This window comes from Scatophagus argus, chromosome 4, assembly GCF_020382885.2.
Source record: "Scatophagus argus isolate fScaArg1 chromosome 4, fScaArg1.pri, whole genome shotgun sequence".
NCBI lineage: Eukaryota > Metazoa > Chordata > Actinopteri > Scatophagidae > Scatophagus > Scatophagus argus.
The window spans coordinates 18,518,784-18,546,076 of NC_058496.1; the positions used below are offsets into that span (position 1 = coordinate 18,518,784).

At 40.7% G+C, this 27,293-nt stretch overlaps 1 protein-coding gene across 2 annotated transcripts in view; it reads left to right on the forward strand.

The window, feature by feature from the left end:
- The window catches only part of LOC124057673 (tight junction protein ZO-2-like), a 67,631-nt gene that overhangs the window by 36,925 nt on the left and 3,413 nt on the right, over positions 1–27,293 (forward strand). For both annotated transcript variants that reach the window (XM_046386142.1, XM_046386143.1), the window contains exons 5-21: positions 554–1,076; positions 2,041–2,144; positions 2,512–2,665; positions 9,596–9,701; positions 10,030–10,148; positions 12,547–12,610; positions 14,382–14,532; positions 14,688–14,796; positions 19,045–19,264; positions 21,776–21,960; positions 22,400–22,495; positions 22,621–22,700; positions 23,014–23,224; positions 23,341–23,441; positions 24,191–24,400; positions 26,083–26,187; positions 26,792–27,292. In XM_046386142.1, the coding sequence (XP_046242098.1) occupies positions 554–1,076; positions 2,041–2,144; positions 2,512–2,665; positions 9,596–9,701; positions 10,030–10,148; positions 12,547–12,610; positions 14,382–14,532; positions 14,688–14,796; positions 19,045–19,264; positions 21,776–21,960; positions 22,400–22,495; positions 22,621–22,700; positions 23,014–23,224; positions 23,341–23,441; positions 24,191–24,400; positions 26,083–26,187; positions 26,792–27,292 (3,039 nt within the window). The remainder of the gene's footprint in view (positions 1–553; positions 1,077–2,040; positions 2,145–2,511; positions 2,666–9,595; positions 9,702–10,029; positions 10,149–12,546; positions 12,611–14,381; positions 14,533–14,687; positions 14,797–19,044; positions 19,265–21,775; positions 21,961–22,399; positions 22,496–22,620; positions 22,701–23,013; positions 23,225–23,340; positions 23,442–24,190; positions 24,401–26,082; positions 26,188–26,791; position 27,293) is intronic.

Below are 27,293 nucleotides of genomic sequence, written 5' to 3' on the forward strand. Positions count from 1 at the left end.
ATTAGATATTATTTGTGTTAAATTCAGATTAATTCAGAGGCCACTCACTCTGTGCACTGTAGTTGTCAACCTGGGAATGTGTGTGTGTCAGGGACTCTGGTTATTTCCCTGTACTCTCTTCTTTACATTCATGATGTCTACTTCCCCACCAGTCAGCAGTCAGCAGGGCCAAAGAAAGACCAATTACAGTAGTCTACATTACACTCAGCTATGTGTTCCACACACAACATGCTGCAAAGACCTGCGACATACACAACTTTTTCTTTGTGTTGAATTTGAATTTGTTTGACCCAAACTTACTACTCAGACAGCCAAATTACCCCAAATAAGATTTCCTCATTGTCAGTAATTACATGCAAAAGGTTATTGTTATTGCTAACAGTTGAATAATTATGCAAAGAACTTTTTGGTAATTGGTTTTATAAAAATCTAACACTGTGCTTGAGTGCTTGGGCTCATCTGATCGGTCTATGGGGATACACAGACAGAAAAGGTTTATCCCGATGTAAACGGTTTTAATGAGAGGGTTTTTCGTTATTTTTTTCTCTGTCAGACGGTGAAGAGACCTCGCAAGGTGGCCGTTCACTCCCTTAAGCAGCCGCCCTCCCCAGGTGCGGACAGTCGAGAATACACCCCCTCCACCCACTATTACGATGCCGACAATGACAACGGCTGGTACCGTAACGAAGGACGAGACCACACATCTGATAGCAAAGGATACTTGGACCCTGAGTACAGGGGAGGGCGGGACTACAACCAGAGAGGAAGGAGCCGTGGAAGGAGCCAGGAGAGAAGTTCACCCAGTCCGGACAGATCTAGGAGGGAGGGTAGCCGAGGACGAGCCATGGACACCAGCACTGACCGTCAGAGGTACCATAGCCGAGGACGTAGTCCTGGGGACAGCTACCGTCTGGAGGACAAGTATGAGCGAGGGGAAGGAGGAGGAGGAAGAGGAGGGAGGTATAGGAGCAGGGACCAGCTTAATGACAACCCTCCATCCCCTGAACCTTCCAGAGAGCTGGAGCCACTGGAGAAACCTGTCAACGTCCTGCTGGTGAAGAATAGACCCAATGAAGGTAAAACACACCTGCTTTCTTCCAAGACTGTCCATTTACCTGGGGGTGTTGTTGTTTTACTGTATGACTGCATGGCTGTGGATGAAATATGAATCATAATTTTTACAGCTGAAATGTTTGTCTTTTATTTTGAAATAAGAATTACATTCTCTTTACTCTTGATACTGATGGAAACATTACAATTATGCCTTGTTTTCTAGAGGAAAGGAAAGTTTATAGTGAAAACCAGTGACATTAAAGCAAAACAGCATAAAAAAGCTTATTTGTTTCTGTGATAATACAGCTTTTTTTTCAAATACAAATGTTTCAATGCCAGTGTTAACTTTTTCAATTTAGGTTTAGCTCTCAATGGCAAATTTTATTTTCAATGCCATAACTGACTATTGCTGACTGCTCTAACCTCGTATTGAAACACCATTAGCTGCAGCCTCGGAAAGTAAGAATTGAACTGACACCTACGTCACCTACAACAACAACCACCTCATTCTGACTCTTGGGTTTAGTTACTCTTTATCACAACATTTGGATGGGGTACAGCGAAACATAACAGAGACTAAATACTGGTATACTGAATGATCCTACTTTCAGATGTTCTGTGAAGACAGGTTTGGATGAATATTTACAGGATAAAGATGACGGGATGGTAAACCCCATTATATTATAGGACCCAGCCAACGCTGTTCTCAGTTGTAAGATCATAGTGAGATTGGCTGAGATCAAAAAGATTAAAGATTACAACAGTTTCTCTTTCATGTGCCATAAAACAACAAAACTGAAATATGGTGTACACACAGTCCTTTAGGATGTGTTTGTTTGTGTGTTTTATGATGTGAAAATCTGACATCGAGCAGTACTGCATTCAGCTCCTATTTTGTCAAAATTGCAAGTTAAAATATCTTCAGTCAGTTCCAGAAGGATTTTACATTAACTGTGGAATGTTGTATGTTATCATGTGTTTTTGTAGAGTATGGTCTGCGTCTGGGGAGTCAGATCTTCATCAAACAGATGACTAGCACAGGCCTAGCTGCCAAGGATGGGAACCTGCAGGAGGGCGACATCATTCTCAAGGTGCACACACATTCACATCACATCCATTACAGATCAATCATCTAGCACGGTGGTTCCCAGCCTCATACACTGTGATCCTCCAAGGGTTACTGATACACATATGATGACCAGTAGATACCTAAGAGAATGCAAAAGAAAAATATATCTTTCTAGTGTTCACATTGCTAAGTAACAGCTATTTTCCCTTTCTACTTACACATCTTTCAAACTTTTCAAAGCAAACAATCTGAGAAAAAAAAAGATTTTTTTTTTTCATTTTTTTGTTGAACTGTTTATGTCCATACAGAAGCCAAAACCTGTGAAACAAAGAATAAAAGTGTGCCAGGTTTACAAAGCAGTGTCTGTGTGTTCGTGTGTGTGTGTGCAGATCAACGGGACAGTGACGGAGAACCTCTCTCTGCATGATGCTGGGAAACTGATAGAGAAGTCAAGAGGGAAGCTGCAGCTGGTGGTCCAGAGAGACCGCCGCCAGATCCTTGTCCGCATCCCCCCCCTCGCAGACTCTGACTCTGATAATGATGGTGAGTCACTGAATGCACGTTGTGACCAATGGGGCTAGTGTTAAACCACAGGGAAGTTTGTAGTGGTTGTCATGTCATTACACGACTGCTATGTACAGTGTCTCCCACAGGTCTGACATACACTTGATGTGGTACTCTGGTGTGTTGATGGTGTGTTTGTGACCTTCAATATAATATTTAAAAATATTTTTTTCTGATATGTTGCTGATATGTCTTGTAATACATAGGATACATAATTAGAAGTTATTACATAATCAGAGCTCTACAGAGACCTCAAGGTGTCAAAAATTTTCATTCACATTCAATTAAATCAGTGTCATAATCCCTGCTATTCGACTTCATATTATTTAGTTGACAAAATACATGGACTGCTGAATGTTAATCTATCCAGACAGCATAACTGTGGGACACACTGTATGTTGTGGCTAAGAATTTTTTTAAGAATTTGATCAAACGTCAGTGTAAGTCCAAATCAGGGGAAGTAAATTTAAACTGAAGATCCATATTTTTTTAGTGTGGGTTGTATGCTGTGCTTATTTGTAGTCAGTGTATTACGTATAGCAGATGATGGTCAGCACGCTCCCAGCCTGGAGAAGCAGTAGGAGCTGCTGTACTTTACTGCTGTGGAGAGCGCAGTGTTTTCTAACCATCTAAAAAATAATTATCCATTTAAGTGTGTGATATTTGGAATATTTTTACCGCTTTTCCTTGCCTTCAAACAGCCTTCTCTGATGGGATACTAGAGTTGTCATTCCTTTATCTTTAATGCCCCAGGCTCCTTTGACAAAAACAATAATTTTATTTGCAAAACATAGGAGTTGCTGGTTTGCTGCTACTTTGATTGGTTAGTTTGTTTGTGTTAATGTGTGATATTTGTGAATTCAAACTAACCCTTTAAAACACCAAAGTCATGATTACCACCATCTACTGCAGGTAATGCACTGACTGTGGATCAGGACCATCATACAATCCAAAACCTGAACTATCCTGTTAAGGCTGAGCATTGGTCATACTCTGTTAAATTGTTTCAGGTGCTCATGTTACAGACATATAAAACATGTACATGTGTGTTTATTGGTGCATTATTGACATAAAACTGACAGCTGACCACAGAAATAGAGCTAATCACATCTGTGCTCAGTTGTGGAGGTTGAAGTGTGTCATCAGATTAACCATAAATTTTTTAAGTTCAATTAGTCAATAGATTTTTTTGTTAAGCTTATACAGAGCGAGCGTTTATACAGCGATTGTTTAAATTTAGTTATACTGTTAAAACAGTCATTAACAAAAGGGTGATGAAATCATCATCCATTTAAATTCAGATTATCGTTATGTTGAGTGAACCTAAAGTGAATTTTTATGAGCTCTTGGAGAAGCAGGACAGACATTCATCAACATGTTATGAAAAGCATCACAGAAAGCAACACAAATAAAAAGACCTTTTGAACCATTTGGTTCTAAAACAGAGTCTAGATTGATAAAGAGCACAGTATAGATTCTAGACTGTTTTGGTTACTTGATGGATTTTGGAGATGTCAGCTGTAGACATAACGGCTGTAGAGATATTAGCTGTAGAGACATCGGCTGTAGAGATGGGTAGAGGAATATAATGAAATCAAACTAGACGACATTTTGCTTGTGGTGCCTGTGCTGAAATTTAAAAACTTAAACAGCAATGTTACATTCCAGAACTCATGACCAGGCTGCTAAAGAAAATTCACAGACCTTATTGCAAGCAGTTTCATGTTGGAGCTATTTTCTTTGGGAGTCACTGTGCAGAAGGAAGAGCACAAGAGGCTAAAATTACAGCTCATCCAAGGAGTCCACCATTAATGTTTACATCCTGCCTATCATGAGCACGAGCTTCTTGTTCATGACTGGATACACATTTCATTCCATGTGGAGTAGCAGTAAGAAAACAGTTCCTGCATGTAACATGCGAACAATAAAGTTTACGGATTGTCTTGAGAAATAGGACCCTGATTTTTGGAAAGAGAACTTTTGTTGTTTTACGCTGTTGCTGCTGTTGCTATTTTGGCGCAACGCCATGCAAGCAAGCAGTTTAGTCGAGCGGAACAAAATTTTAAAAACTTTGTATTAGAGCAGCAACAATAATCCTCTTTGAGCTCCACAAGTAGAGTGTCATCTACTTTTATCATGTTCAAGAGAAACCAGACATCGCTAAAGCCAATATCTCCAGTCCTCAACAACTCACATTCAAACAGTCTAGATGCATAAACACACTACAGGTAAGAGGAAAAATACGTATTTTTGATTTTGGGATGAACTGTCACTTTGACATTTTTCTCTAATTGAATTAATGTTTGCAGTTGGTTTTTCCTATATTTCAAAAAGTAATTTTTTACCCTCTCGTGTCCTGAAGTCTATGATCTAATCTTTAGTTTCTCCATTGTTAAACTGAAATATATCTCTGCCCCAGCCCATGATATTAGAACCCTCTCCTGTTACCATTGCCTGAAAAATAAAGTATTCCGGTGAGGAAAGCAGGAACCTAGGGGAGTCCATATAAAATGTAAACAGTGTTGAGTATCACTGAATTAAACATTTGCTTCCTCTTGTGCAACAATTTAAGAACTCAGAAATGCATTGGAAAAAAAAAATACATTTCAAAAAATGAAATTCCTATTGCACTCACTTTATTTCAGGACTCCCACTGACTAACTAATGTATGCAAATGTATAATGTAACCTAATGTAATTTATATATGTGTTTAGACAAAACAATGCAGTGGAAATAGTTAATACTAATGCTTTTTAATTATTATTTATTTTTATTACATTATTGAAATACAAAATTTTATTTCATTATTTCATTTAATTGTAGAAATTGTTTTAATGACATAATTATTTTTAATTAACCATTGAAAAAGTTGAAATCAATTCTTGTGGCACACTTAAACCTCCTTACCACACCCATTAAAATTAATTCATAATTGAAACATAGTGTTCATTGGCATCATTTAGCAGTTTCCTAGAGACATACAGTTACAATCATGTTTACATCACACATACAGTATACAAAGGTTTAAAATATCTCACACTCAAGCTGCTAAAAATACCTTCTGCAATATAAGTAGTCTTGAGCTTCTGCTTGCAGCTGCTCCAGCAGGTCAGGATTTAATCAGGACCTTACTGTGTTTTTAGGATAAACCTCCATCCCCTTTTGCTGACACCTGACTAAAAACTGATCATATTGATTTGAAAGTGTTCATCTTGACAACGGAAGCGATCCCTGTAATCGCTGCAATCTTTGTCTGTTTTCTCTTCCAGATAATATGTCATACTTTTAGATGAAGGACCACCCAAGACACAGCATATGTAACAATCTGTTGCCTTTCTCTAAGCTGTAAAATGGCTGTGACACAACCGAAGTTGTAAAGCTTTCACACCTTTTGCACTTCTCTTTATACTGCTCTAAATCTTTAAACTTTTTAATAAATGATTTATTTGCCTGAATAAATAAACAGATTTTAATCAATATGTACTCTGAATTGTGTGATTCATTAAATATAGAAGTTGAATAACGCCAGTGGAAAAAGATTTAAGAATTTCCCTTCAGGGATAAATAAAGGAATTCTGATTCTGATTCTGAAAAGGCTACAGGCTCTCTTCAGATACAGTTATATATTTTTACAATATTGTAATAGATATCTGAATGCTGAATCATGATGTTGCAAAGGGTGATGATTTATTTTTGTGAATACAGAATGTTGCATGACAAAGCGTGGCTCATAAAGTGGGTAAGATGTTCGTTGAATTTTTCAGTGTAATAACATATTAATGATTTGTCCTAACAGTGTAGCAACTCGCCGTTGTTTGTCCAGGTGGTATATCTGACCTCCCATCACCTTCCTGTTGTCTCTGTCTGCATTTCCATTTCACACAGTCTCCTATTATTCTCACACATCTCACTGCACTGACAGGGCCACCGTAGTTTAATGAAAGCTGCTCTTCTTTTTCGACACAATGTTGAAACAATTTTAGATAATTTTTTTATTAATGTTTATTTGTGTTAGTACTTTTTCAATAACTTCACAATGTTGGAATGGTGACAACATGCAGCTTTTCAGTGGCCCTAATTATTTTAAGACATGTTATGTCAAACAGGGCTCTAAATTTCCTAGATAGTATATGTTTAAAGTCATTTCACAAAAATTACAAAAAAAAAAAAAAATTACAGTTCAACAGCAACATGTCTTTTCAGTCTAGTTGAGTTTTCATCAAGATTGTTTTTCTATGCTCCAAAACCACTGATCACAAGGTCTGTGGATCAAGTTTTTGGTCATACTCATAGATGTTGTGGTGGTGTGGTATTGGGCCACCTTACATCAACATGTTCCCAGTAGTTTGGGTACAATATCCAATGCAATCCAATACAGCAGTATCCCTTGAAAAACAATTCAGAACCAGGTGAGTTAAGTAATTGTGTTGTGAAACAAAATAGTGGAACTGTCAGGGGTTAGTGGTGCAGCTGACTCTCTGTGTGTGTTTGTGTTTGGTTGGTAGTCAGAGTTAGGATGTCTGCAGGCTCTGGTGGTTGTTCACCTGGAAATACACGGCCACGCACGCCCCTGCCACACACTGCATCACTGACTAACAGCTAAAGCTTTGTTCCAAGCAGTCACTCAGTAGCAAATTCACATGAAAAGGACATGAATCGCTTAGACTAAGGAAAAGCACTAATATCTTTGCACATGGGCTGTTTCTGCTGCTGTGACCTTGTATAAATACATAAAACAAGAGTGTAAACTTGAAAACATGTTGGGCTTTTGAATATAGGGAATTTCCTGAAGGTGGTGGTGGAGGATTAAAATCATTTGAATTAAAAGGGTTAATCCCCTGCGCGGCATAAATGTACTCCGTAAACTGCACAACAATCTGCCTGTTAACTTTTGATATTGATTGTAAGAATTAATATGTACTTGTTAGATTTTATTGTTACTTCCACTGCTAAAAAATGAACTCACTACCATCTTGTAAATGTGTCTGCTGTGGCACACAGTACCTCCAATGCACATCAGAACTGTCACAGAGAAACACATAAAGTGCCTAATCTTTAAGCGGTAATCTAATTGGTAATCTTAAAGGAATTTTTTTGTATTTCTCTGTATTGAAGAAAACAGACTACCAGGAGTCAACTGACACCCCTACTTGAGAAAGTGCTATATAAACATCCACTTTTAGCCCTAGTTGTTCAACTACTAATGGAATTGAAAATACTTTTATATTTTAGACTAAAATTTGTTACCAGTTAATACACGAGAAAAAAATTTGATGCCGTTGGTGGAGGGAATCACCAAAAATGTAATGACTGATTCTGTGGGAACCAGAAACATCCAATGTGTAACGTAGTTGTGTATATCCTGCTGTGGACTAGACTGTTCAGTTGCCACAGATGGATGGGCCGGCCCACGTTGCCATCCTTAGACCCTGCCTCTGGAGGGCAGACAGAGAGAAAACTACATGCTGATTGGTACTTTATGATGGCTCTTCTGAGTTTCTTGCTGTAATGAAAACGACGATAGTTGTTTCTTACATATTGGCCATCACTTACCCATAGCAGGTTTGACCCAGTATCCTCACATTTCTCTTTCTGTCTGTTTCATTCTCTCTCTCTCTCTCTCTCTTTTCCATTTTAGTATATCATCACTACTTTTCATTCTCTCTCTGTTACCTCTGTGTAATGCTGCATGCAGAATGTCTTTAACCCTAATCAGACTAACATGTACTCGATCGTACCTGGTGAAACACGGCTGTGCCTCTCTGACCTCTAATTGGTGTTAAATTTAAGTTAAAAACAATCTGCTCAAAGCCATAAAGGAATGTGACAATCCTATTGAAAGTGACAGAGTTGTCACTGAGTTTGTCATGGTGTCTTACTTTCAGGGGGGACAGATTTTATGTGGCTTTTCTTCTCATACCTGAGTCTTCAAGTGTCTCTTTAGTTTCTGGGTTCTTGGTGTATTAGCTTCTGCTAAAGCCTCCATTTTCATCCTCCCTCTGTCTCTTTTCAGAGCAGTGTGTTATGTGCCACACTCTGACAGATAAAAGCAGCCAAATCAAAGACTCCGCTACCCATGTTCACTTCAAATGGAAAAAAAAACAACTTGAAGGCCAGGTGGTCTCTGGGGAGAGCAGGGATGTGTGTAAGCACTTTTGACCAGCAGTATAGATACTCTCATGAGGTCAGGGCTGCCCTCATACTGATATTCCAGAAGTTGCCTCGTGGATCCTTACAAAGAATTTCTTGAAAGCCTCGAAAGAACAACTAAGTTCTAATTCTATATGCATTACATCAAACCCTCCAAACGGTTTTTTACTCAGTAGCGTTCAGTAGCATTGTCCTTGTATAGCTGAATGCACGTAAGGTGCAAAGACCACCTGGCAAGCTTTCACCACCAGTTACGCAGGTGTCGCCAGACAACCAAGACTGAAATCTAAAGGACTGTAGTTGTACCGTATTAGTACAGTATTGGAACCACTACTTCACATTACACTGTATTGTATAGACAAGAGAGCTGATTTTCAAAGTACATTGATATAAATGGAAACCAGTAGCTGTCTGGAAGGTAGTTTTTACACATATCTGAAAGATCATGTTTTGATTTTTTTATTTTCTAATTATTGTAATTTCTGGTCTATGAATTCAAGTTGTTTTGGAGTAATAGCTGCTTTTATCTTGAACACTGAGCTGTGGCACTAGGGTTTGTCCTCATAGTCTTTCTAATAATGTGTTCAGCCTGTCCCAGGTGGTAATTAGTTGGTGTCTGGGTTTCCTGAGGCAACCATTTTGTACTGCTGGTGGTGGTGGTGGTGGTGGTGGCGGCAGCACTCGGCTTGGACAGGGGAGGTTAGTTTGAATGTAGAAGCATGTGTGTTTAACTGAGATGTCTGTCTGTTTTTCTGTCAGACATATCAGAGATGGAGTCATACCATTCCTATTCACCTCCAGAGGAGAGGAGGTCCCGCCAGTCTGACCTGTCCTCCCACTCTTCTAATGAAAGAGACAACCCCAGGTAGTTAAATGGACACAACTGACTTTCAGTTTGGTTATATAGACTTAAATTGGACATTCCCTCAAGGACTGGGACACTGACTTAAGACTTGCTTTGACAGGACATAAGACTGAGACAGCTGACTTGAGGCTCAGATTTGACTTTTTGTAGTTATCTAATTATGCAGACCATTAGTTCCTATTGCTTTTCTAAAATATATGAGAGGTCTCACTGTAATCTTGCTCCTGCATGAGTTAGTGCAGCTCACCCAGGCTTTAATCAGTTGTTGTTACACCTTGTAGTCTCTTTAGAGCCTCTCATTCTGTGTGTTTGTGTGTATGTCTAACAGGGACGAACTTATGAGGACAGCCAAAATGTCAGCCATGGCCTCCCCTTTCAGAATACCCGAAGACCCCCAGGCCTCAGCGGAGCTGGACAAAGACGCACAGCGCATAGAGGAGCCTCCAGGTTATTATTCATATCACTCACCCACCATGGCTGGGTGACAGTCCTTATATTACCAAATACCAGGCATAATACATACAGTGCATCCAGAAAGTATTCACACCGCTTCGCTTTATGCACATTTTGTTATGTTACAGTCTCATTCCAAAATGTATAAAAGTTAATTTTTTTCCCCAAAAATTCTACATGACAAAGTGAAACAAGTTTGCTTGATTTTTGGGTTTTTTTTTTTTTTTGCAAATTTATTAATAAAAAAGCAAAAATATAACATGTACATAAGTATTCACACCCTGTGATCAATACTGTGCTGAAGCCCCTTTGGCAGCAATTACGGCCTTTTTGAGTATGATCCTATAAGCTTGGCACACTTATTTTTGGGCAGTTTCTCCCACTCTTCAATGCAGGACCTCTCAAGCTCCATCAGGTGGGATGAAGAACGTTGGTGCAAAGCCATTTTCAGATCTCTCCAGAGATGCTCAATAGAGTTCAAGTCTGGGCTCTGGCTGGGCCACTCAAGGACATTCACAGAGTTGTCCTGAAGCCACTCCTTGGTGATGTTGGCTGTATGCTTAGGGTCGTTGTCCTGTTGGAAGATAAACCTTCGCCCCAGTCTGAGGTCCAGTGCACTCTGGAGCAGGTTGTCAGCAAGAATGTCTCTGTACATTGCTGCAGTCATCTTTCCTTCAACCCTTACTAGTCTCCCAGTTCCTGCTGCTGCAAAACATCCCCACAGCATGGTGCTACCACCACCATGCTTCACAGTAGGAATGGTATTGACCAGCTGATGAGCAGTGCCTGGTTTCCTCCAGACTTGTCATTCATGCCAAAGAGCTCAAACTTTGTTCCATCAGACCAGAGAATTTAGTTTCTCGTGGTCTGAGAGTCCTTCAGGTGCCTTTTGGCAAACTCCAGGTGAGCTTTCATTTTACTGAGGTTGCCTTCTGTCAGGCCACTCAAACATACAGGCCTGATTGGTGGAGGGCTGCAGAAATGGTTGTCCTTCTTGAAGGTTCTCCCCTCTCCACAGAGCAACGCTGGAGCTCTGTCAGAGTGACCACTGGGTTCTTGGTCACCTCCCTGACTAAGGCCCTTCTCACTTCTTCCACTTAGGGATTATGGAGGCCACTGTGCTCTTTGGGACTTTTAATACAGCAGATAATCTTTCTGTACCCTTCCCCAGATCTGTGCCTCAACACAATCCTGTCTCGGAGGTCTACAGACAATTCCTTTGGCTTCATGGCTTGGTTTGTGCTCTGACGTGCTGTCAACTTTGAGGGCAGTTTTGAGTGTCATGGAAAAGGGTGTGAAAACTTATGTACATGTTACATTTTTTGTTTTTCATTTTTAATACATTTGCAAAAACTTGTTTCACTTTGTCATTATGAGGTATGTTGTGTAGAATTTTGAGGGAGAAATTTAATTTAATCCATTTTGGAATGAGACTGTAACATAACAAAATGTGGAAAAAGCGAAGCGGTGTGAATACTTTCCGGATGCACTGTACATACAGCCATAAATCGCATATAGCTTACTGGACTGGAAAAAGAGAATTTCTTGTTTTGAGACTCTGGAGCAAGCAGTCAGATACAGTATACCCATATTTATAAAGATAAAATCTGCTTTACTTGATTTTTTTGGCCATGTGGGGTCAGCAAAAACAAGCTGTAAAAACCTGAGGTATTATTATCTTAAAAAGTTCATACAAACATGCAAGCTAACAAACTGCCTACATACACACTACACTACACACACTTAGAGCAATCACAAAGCAACACTTGCACTTTCTTTGAGTTGTGTTTTTGTTCAGTGGAGGATTGCAGGTTTAATTTACTCTCCCTTTAGCTTTGTTTTTGGTCTCTGCCAACACTTTCTAGCTGCTAAATGCTTCGTTATGTATTATGTGAAGTTGCTAACTGTGGCTGTTGTTTGGTGGTGAGCTTTTTCACTGAAAACAACTGCTCTCTGCTGCTGAAATGAACCTACTATTTAGGTTCATTACCATGAGCAAAACCAAGACATTGCACATTTGATTTATTGCCTCTGCAGTATGGAAAATATTGTTTAGCACAGCTTTGAAGGTATTGTCATATTTTAATAAAAAAATATCAGTATAGCCAAACCTCAGCACAGATTTGGAGCTGTAAATAGATATAAAATGAATGAAGTACTGTTATAATTTTGATTAGAAACAGTAAACATGTCAAGCTATATACTGCTGGTTCACTATTTGATTATCTCAAAGAAAGTCATTATTAGCAGCTCCTCTCTAAGCTCGGACAGTCCGTTCTGCATCGTGTATTTGCTCCAGCAAAGCGTGGACTTTGAACCAAAGCTTTGTTGGAAACATATGTGATGTTAACAACACTCTTCCTGATATATATATATGTATTTTAATCTACAGTTCCTGCAACAACCACTCCCAAGATTCTCCTCCGCCCGAGTCCAGAAGATGAAAAAATATATGGGCAAGTTTTTTTTGTTCTCTCATGACAGATCTCTATACTTCAGATTTGTACTGTTGTTTCTCTTGACATTTCTATTTTTCTATTTTTTCCATAATGACATGAAAACTTATGTGTATGAGAACAGAATATACATTAAAGGACCTTAGTTATGACCTTCACATCGCCAGTACATTAATCCAATCCCTGCGATCACTTGAGTTTCCACAATTTGTCCATACTAACTGTGTTCAGTGAATGTTGAATTTCTGTAGCCTCTCATATACAGTCGGAATAGAAAGTCACTTTACTAAGAGACAGTTTGCTTCATGTCACTGGGCGCTGAGTGCATTTTAAATGATGATATGGCTTGCACCTGATCCTGATGGTTTAGTGCTGCAAGAACTGGCTTCGGCTTGAATCACTGGTGTATGGTAGAGATGTTAAAATATTATTAATGTATCACAGTGCATCTGTTTGTGTGTCTCAAATTGGTCTCCAGTTCAGTAGGTAGTGAACCACAACACAGCAGCTCACATAGAGACATTACACACAAAGACTTCCTATACAAGTCCACGGCCTCATATAACGTCTATTCCCTCCACATCCCTTTCCAGAGTGTAAAGGTCAGATCATTACTGTTGTCAACAGCAGATGTGTCCACTCTGCTGTGTCCCAGTTTCATGCTAGACACCTTCCATGGTGTTCACTATACTAATTGGCATCTAATGCTGTTCTTTTCTGTAAGTGCGCACGAACTCATGGACTTTACTACTTCATACTAACAGACAGACAGTGAATCAGTATTCAAAGCCATTATCTAAATAAAACAAGTAATACTACATTATAAAAATACTTCTTTACAAGCAAATGTCCTGCATTCAAAATCTTACTGAAGTAAAAGCACAGACGTATTATCACATCAAACTGTACTTGTACATCAAAATTCTTAAATCAAAATCAAAAGTGTTCTTTAGGCAGAAAATGCTGCTTTCTATGATCAGTGGTTCATGTTGTCATGACTGACTCTAAGGACATGGCAACATCATTTTCATCATTTAGATTAGCTGATTCATTTACGAAACATAAATTACATTTCAAAAAAAGATATGGGAGGAGGATGTCTGTGTCGGCGTAAGTGAGTGGATGTGTGCGAAGTACACTGTGTGGATGCTGGTGGAAAAAAGTCGAAAGGTATCGAACCAAACCAAACCAAACCAAATGGAGAAAGTCATTCCAGGTGGCAGCTTATGTAATGTCTCAGAGCACTGGGACCAGGATACAATAAGAGCAAACAAAGCAAAGCAAACAGGCGGGTGGCACATTATATAATTATACATGTGTTCTCATAAAACACGTTTTTATTATTTCAAGTTTTTTATAATTAAGAGTGTTGCTTGAAAACAAGACAGAATTAAGCTGACTAACGCATTGTGAATAATTGTAATAAATGAAACAAATACTTGAAAGTCAATTTGCATAAAAAAAAAACACGTGTTTCGCAAAAGAAAATCTTTTAATAAGGCTCCACTGGCACAGCTAATGTGCTGATGTATTGAATTAAATATTACATCATTAAAGAGGAAAATATTAATGAACATCACTACTGCAGCAATCTTCACGTGCTTCTACCAGTAAAGAGGAATAGTGTGCATGTTTATGTACAGTTTACACAGTTGCAGTTTACACATAATTTGTGCATTTTATATCACACAATTTGAGAGTAAACTGTGTTTGTTTCATCTTAATACACCTGGCCCATAATGTTAATGGCAGCATGTGTTTCATCTTGCAGGCCTAACACAGTGATGGTAAACTTCCAGAAGGGAGACAGTGTCGGCCTGAGGCTGGCAGGAGGAAACGATGTTGGCATCTTCATCGCTAGTGTTCAAGAGGGCAGTCCTGCTGAAGAGGAGGGCCTGCGTGTCGGAGACCAGATCCTAAAGGTAAACAGTCCAGACAGAACTTACTCGCATTTCATAAACAAAAATCTCCTGTAGTTTAAACTCCAATGTGAATGGTAGTTTACAGCAAATAAGTGTTAATATTATCTTAATAGCAAACATTCATAATTATTGTACCCTCTGTTTGTGTCTTGAAGGTGAACAATGTTGATTTTCAAGGTGTAGTGAGAGAGGAAGCAGTGCTCTTCCTTCTGGAGATTCCTAAAGGGGAAGTTGTCACCATCCTCGCCCAGAGCAAACCTGACGGTAAACATTCCATCCAGAAACACCACGGGAGCTTAGTCACCGTGTACATTTCTTACATTAGTAACTTTACTTTATCTATAAAAGGAACAAAGTGGCATTCAGTACCATCATTAGGCTAGATTTCCATACAACAATATCACAGTCTATTTACATCTGATTATCATCAAAATTGAATTAATTTCATTTACATTCATTTGTTCATTCCTCAGAAGATGAAAACTTCATATTTTCTGCCCATAAGAAGCTTCTTTTACATCTTCAGACCAAATACTCCAGATAACCAGATATCTCATAGTTAATAAGATAATTTTATCACTTGCCATTAAGTTGAACGTATTTATGTTTCCAAATAGCTTTGTGTTTTGAGTTTTATGAAGGTTTTTGTCTCTAATATTACCCTCTGAACCAACTTTTAATTTTTTACAACTGTAATCCATCAGCTACTAATGATACAGTAACTGAAACGGGATCATTTTTTGATCAATGAATGAATTCTGCATGATATCATCTTGGGCGGCACGGTGGTGCAGTGGTTAGCACTGTCGCCTCATAGCAAGAGGGTTCCAGTTTTGAATCCCGGTCTGGGCCCTTCTATGTGGAGTTTGCATGTTCTCCCTGTGCCTGCGTGGGTTTCCTCCGGGTACTCCGGCTTCCTCCCACAGTACCAAAAACATGCACATTAGGTTAATTGGCTACTCTACATTGCCTCTAAGTGTGAGAGTGTGTGGTTGTCTGTCTTTGTGTGTTGGCCCTGCGATTGACTGGCGACCAGTCCAGGGTGTACCCCGCCTCTCGCCCGTAGTCAGCTGGGATAGGCTCCAGCTCCCCCCACGACCCTGACGGATAAGCGATATACGCTCATAGCCTGAGTGTATACGTGAAGTTTGAGCAGTGCTGCAGGGTGCTGTGACTAGAAATCCTAGATCGACAGAAAGTGTTAATTGAAGCATTTTTAATTAACGTAGTCGTAGGCAGAGACTTGTGGGATTTCCCAGAACACAGTGTACTTTACCACAGTGCTCAGCCAGCTGCCACACTCACACCTCAGCACCAGAGTCTCTCCACCAATCTCTCTCTCTCTCTACCTCTGATGTTTCTGTTTAATGAGAGAGGCACCAGCTTGGTCGCCCAAGGCTTTTAAACCAGATCTGGCTAGTTTTGGTTCAACCGACCGTGACACACATGGACACGTGCACTAACACTGATTCGCTCAGGAACACATCTGGCGACAGAGAGCAACACAAACTGTTATGTAATGAGCACATCGGCCCCTTGAGCTTGTGGCTTTGGAGGAAAAAAAGGGCTTTGGCCTTTTTATTCCAAAAATCTATATATGAAGCAAAGCACATCGCACAATGAGGCAGAACACTGACCTGACATGAAATGTGGTTGACTCTTTACTGCTCGCCAGTGGTGAGAGGACATTCAAGGTTGACAGAGAGAGCTGGCAGGCCCTCGCATAGAAACGGTAGCAGTTAAAATTAGAAAGGTCACGGTGCTGGTTCTAAGGTTTGTTTTGTATTGCAAGGAATTTTGAATGACTTTCAGGTTCGATTTTCTGAAACAAATACATTGCACGCACGTCCTAACAAGTACAGTGAAACAAACCCCGCTGCCACAGCTGTTCATAAGTTTAAACTTAGCTTTGTTATAGTGGAAGAGATTCATGCATCACTAAAATAAAGGGAGTGGCAGCACACAAACTAGTTTTCATGTAGAATAAAATAAAGGTTATTTTTATTTGTCACCTTTGTAGAGCATATAACTGCATATATAATGCAGACACAATATGAGAATGAAGGGGGAAAAAAGAAAAAAAATGAAAGAGTCCCACAGTTTAGGAGCTACACTTTTAATTTTGGACTTTCCTTTTAAGCTTGGTGTAAGAAGTCCTGATTAGTGAATGCCAGAGTAGTTTCCTAATGCATGCCAGAGCCTGATATAAGGGTTTAAGGCTATGCAAAACTGAATATCATGTGCAGAGCAGTGATATTTATATCTTTAAAATAACTAATTATCTACCCAAAGGGAAACTCATACACTGTAGACAAAACAGGGCTCAGGACAGAACCTTGAAGCGCATCATGCAATCCCACTCAGTGTGCCATCTGCCCTGGTCAGTGAAAACTGGGACTCATACATGAAAAGAACACGTCTCCTCAGTATCAGACACTGTCAGAGGTGAAAATTTACCCACTTAAGTCAGTTACAACGACGATGTGCAGTCAGGTCAAAGTATGGAGCCTGGGGATAACGAACACACAGATGAGATGGTTTCTGGCAGGTTCTGCAGAAATGTTTTGATTGTGCAAACAAACTATTGCACCGGCTATCTGTGTGATGTGTCTCAGATGATCACGCAGATGAAGCGGCGGGATGCGGTGGTCGGTTGGATATACTGCCTGTTCTCTGAAATGGAATTCAGTTCATGGACAATTCAGCAGCTCTGGAAGACATTCCTGCAGCCATCATGCCAAATGTGTGCTCCCGTAAACCTGCATATTTTACAGTGGCCTTTTACTGTGACCACACCTGTCGGATGGATGGCTTATCTTAGCAAAGGAAAAGTGCATGGATTTACACAAATTTGTACTCAAAACCTGAGAGACATAAGTCTTTTTTGTGTATAAAAGAACTTAATTCAACTTGTGAAAAATGGGAGACAAAACAAAACCATTGTGTTTACATTTTTGTTGAGTGTAATCTCTTGTAATGTTTTAAATTTCCTACTTTTTAATATGTGTGAAGTGCCATTGCTCACACGTCTTTGATAGTCTGTGAAGGCTTTTTGAGGAACGCTGAACAGGAAGAGACTTATACGAGCCGAACTCTTTGTTTTACACATTTCAGCGTGACTGTGTGATTATCTAAGTCCACAGTGTGTACGATGTCTTGTGTCTGCAGCCAGCCAGCCTTGGCAGCAGCGGATTGTAGTCAGTATGACTGTTGCCTCTGTTGGTCCTTTTGGGTCAGCGCTTTGTCAGACCACACATATCAAATCAGCAAGCCTGGAGCCTGAAGCGGGCTGTGAAGTGTATTTCCATGCAACAGTCAGACAGATATGTGCATTTGGTTTCAACCGTGCAAATGAGACTGGAAAGTTGAGCATGTAAGTTCATTTTTAGCCTTTGAGAACGGTGCATGTAACGAAATGATCTAAATACTGGTTTTCAGTTGCACATCACGGTCTTCACTGTGAGTGTTAACAGTGACTGGAAATGGCTCATTTGGCATCACATAACTTCAGTGGAACTTTGGTCACATTTGATAACAAGTGATCATTTATGCGGGATAGTTAGTAACAGTCGTCAAGGAGTCAAAGTCATTGAGCAAAAATCAGTGTAGAAACATTAAGCAAATAATGCATTTTCTGGGGACTAATTTGAGTGGCAGATTAATCCACATTCCGTGCTCTAGTGGGTATTTGGGACAGGTCAAAACAAAATACTGTGTGCGTACGTTAAAGGCAATGAAGAGAAGAGAAATGTCAGCCAGTGCAACTTTGTGGCTTATTAATGTGTTTTAATCATATATATGCAATATATGATGTATAAATATGTTAATATATAACAATAGTGTAAGGGAGTTTTACATGCATACCGAAATAAGCTGAATAAGCAAAGTCCACAGATACTGCAACCAAATGTCCAGAGTATTCAGAAGCCACAGAAAACCCAGAATAGTCACATAGAGTCAGTTGCATAAAGTTATATAAAGTCGAAGGAATTGTGGGACACACAATGGACACACAAATGTAATCCACAAATGGTCCCCAATTCCAACTGGCTCTCTGACAGATCGATTTGGAACAGCCCAACATAGAAAAATCCAACTATATTTCACATTTACACACAATCACATGTGACATCATGTGACGGGGGTGTGACGGGGGAGCCTCCATTTTTTAGGGTATTTTTTGAGCTTTGCAACTGTTTCAAGGTAGTTGAACATAAATAAATGCTTAGGACCACTTGCTATAAATGGTCAATTTGTGGGTAATAGTAAAAGATTATGATGAATAATGTATTATAACCTGCACCCAGAGTATTTTTACTTGTATTGTGGATTTTATGTTTCAAAAAGTGCAGGTTCAGGTCTGGCATAGCTGCTTCAGGCTGCAACCTCCCTAATCCCTGCAAATATGAGAAACTCAAGTTGCTTCTAACATTGCTCTTCTCTTCCTATAACCACCTTTTCTGACTCAATTTAATGCCTTTTTCTCTTTGTCTCACTTTTTTGGCTGTCTAGTTTATAACGACATCTTGGTGTCGGGGCGTGGAGACTCCTTCTTCATTCGGACGCATTTTGAGTATGAGAAAGAGACTCCTCAGAGCCTGGCCTTCAGCCGGGGGGATATTTTCAAGGTCGTGGACACCCTGTATGACGGCAAGCTTGGTAACTGGCTTGCAATCCGTGTTGGCAAGGACAAGCAGCTACTGGAGAAGGGCATCATCCCCAACAAGAGCAGGTAGGATCATCAGCCATGCCAAGCTCCTGAACGTCCTTCAGGTGGCTCAATGCCTCAGAATCTTTCAGAGATAGTCCTTTTCACTTCATGTAACAACATCTGACAGACAGGCTATCATTCATACTTTATGTAGGGATTGTCTGGATAATTGAGAACTCAAAGACTTCCAAAGACACCAGTCTGTTGAAAAGATATCAGGAAGGGAGTGTGTAGGACCTTTCAGATACAATGCGATTTGAGCATTGGGCGTTACTGAGTTCAGTGCAGTCCCAGTGCTGCAACAGCATCGTGGCTGTGCGAGCTGCTTGCCAAGTGTTGGCAGGAAAGATGGTAGTGCTGAGACTCATGAAACTATTTCACAAACTGCTTTGATACTATGTTGCATCATCAGGTACAGACCAAGATGTCAGTAGATGCAACTGGATAGACCTACAACCAAACCAAAATGTGTGACATAGCACAGAGTAAAAGTGACAACACAACTTGCACAACTCAAAGCACATTTTAAATGTTTGCTTGTCAGCTGGACCCAAGTCATAGGGAAGCTAGCTGGCTACTGCTAACGTTAATATGAAGAGCAGTGTGAGTCATGGCCTGCTGCTTTGTTTGTATTAGCAAACTAGCCTCTATCCACAGCCACTGCAAATAAAACATGAATGTGCAGATTCATCTGGCTCCCATGCTTTTAAAATACACAAACATAAATTCAAATCATACATTCACATGATACTATTGAAAACTCCACATGTTCAACAAGACAGCAATGTGGCACGACTTAGTAACCAGTACCACATGGGCACAACAGGTGTACTGCCAGTCTCTCTTCACATTTTTATTTCAGCCCTGTGGTTTAACCATTGACAGTTGTACAGTCACAGACTGTGTGAACAGATAAGCAGGTGACAGTGACTATGCTTTTCAGTTCTGGATCAGACTTCTCTGAGACTGCAGTAAATTACCTTATTTTAATTAACGCAGACCAGCTGCTGTTACCTGATTTTTACCTCAGACATCTGTCCAGGAAACCACTAATCCACTCATCCTTTCATCTCCTCTTGTATCTTTTCCTCCATCAAAGTGTCTACTTCTCACTGTCCTGTCACTGCTCTTCCTTCTTCACATCGTGCATGCTCTGTGACTATAGGGTTCCTCTAGTGTTCCTCCAGAACTCTCATTAACATTTTTTTTCAGTGCCACAAAATGATAAAGAAAGATGCATAGTGCTGCTGCACTTCAGTAAAATGACACTAATTGGCCCAAGAGGGTTATTGTAATTACAGGTAGACAGCCTGGAGGCTGAGGAAATCACTGGTTTGAGACAATATGTCCCAGCACTCTTCATTGCGATTCTTCTGTGATTTGGGTGCACCATTCATTCACACTGGGAAAAACTTGTGTGTACTTTAACATTACTTGAACAACAGTTTGCTCAAGTAATAGCTTTCCAGTCTCTCGCCTAGCACCTTCCTCACAGTTGGTAATTCGGAAACTCTTCTCCGGAGCGTGGATTTAAAGTGGGTAGAATGACATTTTTTACACTGCAAAAGTGGGTTTACCTGGGGAGCAAAGACACAACATGTGAAAATGGTCGAGAATCACAGACCATGGACGAGTCATTATCATGTAGATATAGATTATGATATAGTAAGTAAGGCTTATTTCTACTTCATCAAAACCAAATGTTTAAACAGGTGAGGTTTTAGTGTAGATATGAAGTCAAAAGGGCGTTTCAACAGTCGAGACAGGCTTTGACTACAGGATATTTGTATCTTTTTAGATGGTCACCGTGTCTGATTGGGTGATTGTTTAGACATTGCAGACTGTATGTTCAGCCCTAACCAGTCTCAGTCTGACAACTTTTGATAAAATACATCAGAAAGTGTTTTTGTGTTATGTGTGTTTAGGAATGTGGTCATAATGCATTATGAATGCCTTACAATTCCCTATGAATGCCCCAGTAATACACTACAACTATGGACCTTATAGAAAGTGTTTTGTCTTTGTTTGTTTTGATACTGTATCTCTTGTGGTCTGCTGTGAAACACAACACAGGATAAAACCAGCGTTAGTCGCACCCTCTTTGACCATCTTTATCAGTCCCAGTGTGCTGCACCACCTCCCATACTTATCTATAATAATTTAGACAGGATTAAATGAAGAATAAACTCCATCTCAGAATGAGACACAATGGGAAGGAGTATACTATTGATGCTCAGCTGAAAAAATCAAGATGAATACTTCTAATACTACCCATGCTGGTCAATAGTGATGACCAGTGTTTCAGAGGTTAGATTTAAAAGAAGAGGGATTTGGATTAGATCTGTTTATAGCATAGTCATTTAAAAAGAAGTATAAATATGCCTGTCGCATTCAGATATTTAGACAGTTCACATAAGTGAACGAGAAGCGAAATTATTTTCTGTTTCATGGACAGATGCACTGAATCTTTCAGAAGTGTATCTTGTACGTGAATAATGAATGGATTAGTGACATATGTATTTGTCCTGTCAGGGCGGAGCAGATGGCCAGCGTCCAGAGCTCCCATAGAGCTGTTGTGGGTGATCGAGCTGACTTCTGGCGGTTGCGAAGCCAACGTTCTATGAAGAGGAAGGACCTAAAGAAGAGCAGAGAAAATCTGAGCAGTCAGACCTTGGCCACCCGCTTCCCGGCATACGAACGAGTTGTGCTCCGAGAAGGTGGGTGGAATAGTGGTGCAAAGGGTTTATCAGTCACCAATGGCCAATGTATATATAATGCCTACATTGAAACAAAGGAGAAAATGTAAAATTGTCATGTTGTTCCTTGCGCATTACAATCTAATGTACCTGGTTATCTTAGTAACATGCTGTTTTAGATGGAATTGATAATCGGTGGCATAGAAAAATACTTTTAGATTTTAGAATGTGACTGGTATTAAGGGGGAGTGTACAGTGTACGTGCTGTATGTCACAAGAGACACCATTCAACTGCATTATTCTATACATTATAACATAATACCTTTAACAATAGCCAGCTATGGTTTTAGGTTAGGTTTGCTGTCAGTTAGGATGGGAGGAGTGTGTTAACATGTAGAAAAGACTTTAGTGACTAAGAAGAGTATGATCAGCAACCTGCTGTGTCTTTGTGTCGTTGCAGCTGGTTTCCGGCGTCCTGTTGTGCTGTTCGGCGCCATCGCTGATGTTGCTAATGAGAAACTGGCCTCTGAGTTGCCTGACCTGTTTGTTATTGCCAGTGAGTGTCTGCCACCCTCTTTTGGTTTATTTCTGTGTTTTTGTAAACTCTTCCTTCCACAGTTGATAGATATCTTAGTTCAGTTTGTAAATGACTTTTCCATTTGTCTTGTGTCATAATGTTAGAAACCGAGCCGAAAGACGCCGGCTCTGAGAAGTCCTCAGGCGTGGTTCGATTGAACACCATCCGACAAATCATCGAGCAGGTACCCAAACACAAATGCACAAATACATACAAAATATCAAAGCTATGACCAATATGTTTAATTTTGTGGACATAACAATTTTTTTATCAATCTGTATCTCGGAAATATTAGATTTAATAGGGGTGGATACAACAAACCTCTCAACAGTATGTTCCGTGTTTCATTATTGCTGGCCGGTTAAAGATTCTTCTTTTCTGTTTCACTATAGAATAGAATAGAATCTTTATTTGTCTGACATCTAAAGGGGAGCTGGTCTGGTGAGACAATCACCTGTCCTCCATTACCTTCTGTCCTACTTCTTCACACCACACAGGACAAGCATGCCCTTTTGGACGTGACACCCAAGGCAGTGGACACCCTGAACTACACCCAGTGGTACCCCATTGTTATCTTCTTCAACCCAGACAACAAGCATGGCATCAAGACCATGAGACAGAGGATCGCCCCCAATTCCAACCGCAGCGCCCGCAAGCTCTACGAACAGTCCGTCAAACTGAGGAAGACCTGCTCTCACCTGTTCACTGGTACTGTCAACACACACAGACATTTAGTCGTGTGTAATGCAGAGCAGTACTGCTGTAGCTGTATATTAGCTGTTATTTGAATGTGTATGCTGATTTTAGACAGTTTTCTCATCCAGCCACCATTGACCTGAACTCAGCCAATGATGCCTGGTATGGCAGTGTCAAAGACTCCATCAGAGAGCAGCAGATGCAGGCTGTGTGGGTTTCTGATGGCAAGGTAAACACACACACACACACACACACACACACACACACACACACACACACACACTACTTTACTCAGGGATAACCAGGGAATTAAAGGGAAAACCTGTAAAATATGGCCATAATCCAAAGGTAGCTCCAAAAGTACAGGCAGCAGCATATCACCAGAATAACTGCCAACCGCTGCTCACTATGCTGTTTGCTGTAGTTAACTTGGCTTGTGTTTATCTTTAGCTGTAACCATAGCTACCGCTAGCTCAGTTAGCACTATTTATAACTGGATTGAGCATCAGAGAGAGCATCTTTCAAGTTATATTGTTTCTGGTATACAGGCTCTGTATAATACAATTATGGTTCAATTGCACAAACTACGTCTTTCAGAACAATTTTATAGTTTAACAATACCTCAATACCAGTTTTGACACAAACTGAACATTATCATATTCACCAGTGGTGGATTTATTGTAAGACTGTTGTATTAGATTACATTAGTTTTAGCTAGGTGTGCCTAATAAAGTGGCAACTATCATAGTTAGTTCTCATTAGTCTGTAGTGGACTAACTGCCCTTCTATCATCCTGTCACCTTCATAGCAGCCACTTAAGTGTGCGCTCTGAGCATGCTCACTGTGTGTCTTCCTACTTCCTGCCAGTAGTGCTCTACAGCTCGGCTCTGTTTGTCTTTCTTCTCTCTTGTTCTTGTGCTATCCGTCTGTCCATCCTTCCTGCCTGTACACCCAAGATCCACCATGTGTCTCTTCTAGCTGGAGGGAGTAGAGAGTGAACTGGACTGCCAGGACGTGGAGCGTTTGTCCTTCCTGTCCGCCGACTACCTCAGCATGGACAGCCGTCTGACCTCTGACCTGGATGACACTGCTGATGAGGGCGGGGCCTACACCGACAATGAGCCAGACATGGAAATGATGCACATCTCGGCTATCAGCCGCTCGTCTGAACCTGTCACAGCTGAGGAGGTCAGAGTCACACATACATGTGCGCACGTGCATGCATACACAGTTACAAACCCACACACTACTGTTATAGAATCAGCTCATCTTTTTCTCACTGTACTGCTGTATTTCCTCAACGATTGTAGTACAGTTTTGTGGTACTTAATGAATAAGTAATAAATATAAAGCAGTAATACTTATGTAAAATCTATTCAAATTTATTCATAAACCACCTTTCACCAACAAGGCAAATCAAAGTGCTTTACATGAGACATGATAATAACAAGTGATAATAAGACAAAAACATAGCTAAAATTGAATTAAACAGAAGAATAAAAAGTTACAGTGCAGTGCAAGATATGAAGATATATGAAGATATGAATCTAGTCTAAAATTAGTGTTAATAAAAGCTATGTACCAATAGAAAAGACCAAGCCTTTCTTAAAGAACTGAGAGTTGGAGCAGACCTCAGGTTTTCTGGGAATCTGAGCATTACTTCTCCATGTTTATCTGGTGACATTCAGCTAACTTGTCTCAGACCTGTCAAGAAGTCTTGATGGTTCAGCACATAGCATCTTGCACAGTTCAGGTCTTTGTGAACCAACACAGGAGATCATGCTGGACTGGCTGTCAAGGCCTCAAAATGTGCGGCAAGAGGGTCCCAGGTTCGAATCCCGGTCTGGGCCCTCCTTTGTGGAGTTTGCATGTTCTCCCTGTGCCTGCGTGGGTTTTCTCCGGGTACTCCGGCTTCCTCCCACAATCCCAAACACATGCACATTAGGTTAATTGCCTACTCTATATTGCCCCTAGGTGTGAGTGTGAGAGTGTGTGGTTGTCTGTCTTTGTGTGTTGGCCCTGCGATTGACTGGCGACCAGTCCAGGGTGAACCCCGCCTCTCGCCCGTAGTCAGCTGGGATAGGCTCCAGCTCCCCCCACGACCCTGACGGATAAGCGGTATAGAAAATGGATGGATGGATGTTGAGGAGCATGTCAGTCACACTCCCTCACACACAACCTGACACAGACTTCACTTTTCTTCTCCTTTCTCTCAGGATGGTGCTGCCATCTGTAGTCCAGACTGGGCATTACTGCTTTATCTCAGTCTACACTCTGAACATTTGAAGTTCTTCTGTACACAGTCATAACAAACAAACCAAACTATCAACAAATGTCTTTCCCGTGGCATCAGACATACCAGGTAAAAGTACACCTGAGCAGTCTGGTGTTTAGTCCTGTCCCATGTACAAACATGATGAGGACAGACAGAATCAGAGGTATACAGTCCAGACAACACGTTTTACAAGGCTTACCTTTAAATGTTTATTTTTGTAAAATGAAAGCTAAAATAGAAATGTAAAACAAATATGTTACAAATAACAATAGCAGAACAAAGAGCAAGTAACTATTTATAATAACTGTAATTTATCATTATCAAAAAAAAAGTAAAACACACAATACACGTGGGGTGAGAGTATGCAGCTGCAATACCAAAATAAAGTCACACCAAAAGGTTGAAAATATTGCTTTTCATTTTCACTTTATATCAGACTGATGCCAAACAAACCAAATTCAGGCCATTAAAGTGAACTGTATCTTAATGGGCTGAAAGAAGAGAACAGTAAGTCTTTGACATAAACACAAGATGGTGTCATGGTCCTACCCACTGACCTTTTGTATGAACAGTGTACATCTGTGTGTGTGTGTAGATCTTGCGCAGGTACAGTCCAGACATCAGGAGCCGCATGAGAAAAATCAGCAGCCGGGAAGTCCTTAAGGGGTCCAGCCCTCCACCTGTGTTCTTGCCAGACAAGGTGAGGGATGCATATATCTTTGCAGTAATAATCCACCTACCTCTGGAAATACTGTCATGTGGCACATCTGGAGGAAGACACCAAGATCATGACGTTGAACCAAATCATTCCCTTTTCTGCCTTTAGAAGCACTGTGTGCTGTGTCCCAACCATCTAACAGGCTTATGACAGAAGAATGTAGACCCAGACCTCTTTCCTTACTCACCTGGCACCTTGTCACATGAAATAAACCTGATAAATGCACATATTAAAATAACTTTTGGGGAATATAATCCATACCATTAGTTCACTTCCATTGTCCTAAGGGTGAGATCCACATGCAGATAACAATGAACAGCAAGAGTTCATTCTCCATCAGCCATTTGTCTTTTCTATCTATTGGGCATCACTTCTATTCTTCTCATTCACACTTCCACCACATTGTGTATGGCGCCACAAATATGAAGAATGATCGCCAACACTGCAGCTCTCCTCAGCTCTACCAAGCTCTTTAGCTTCCTTCAAATCATTCAACTCAAACTCTCTACAATAAACCAGAGAGCTATGAGTACCACGTGCGCTCTAAGCATCTGTTATTTCTCTGACGCTTGCCCATTTCATTCAGGTGAAACTGTCTCTGAGGGATGATCTGGTTCTGATGTCAGGCTCCACCAACCCGCACCATCATCACCGTCAACACCATCCTCCACCCCCCAGCTCCAGCAGAAGTTACGATTCTCCCTCCAGCAGCAGCCCCGCCAGCAGCAACAACGACCCTCCACCGCCCATCTCCCGTTCAGCTGCCTCTTCTGGTCTGCCGCCTCCACCTCCGGCACACCATTTTAACTCTTGCGGCAAACTGCGACCCCTTGGTGCTCCCCAGCAACACTCTGTGCCCAAACTCAGCAGCTTTGGGAGCATGGCAGAGGCTGCAGTTCACGCACCTGTGGTTCTACCCAGTGCAACCGTTGCGGCCTGTAGGCAGCAGGAGGAGACAGCAGAGGACAGCCCTGTCGAGGACCCGTCCATGAGGTCCTTCCTGGGGAAGATCAAAGCCTTTGAAAAAATGGATCACTTCGCCCGAGCACAAAGGATGCTGGCGGTGCAGGAGGCTCAGAATGCCAGGG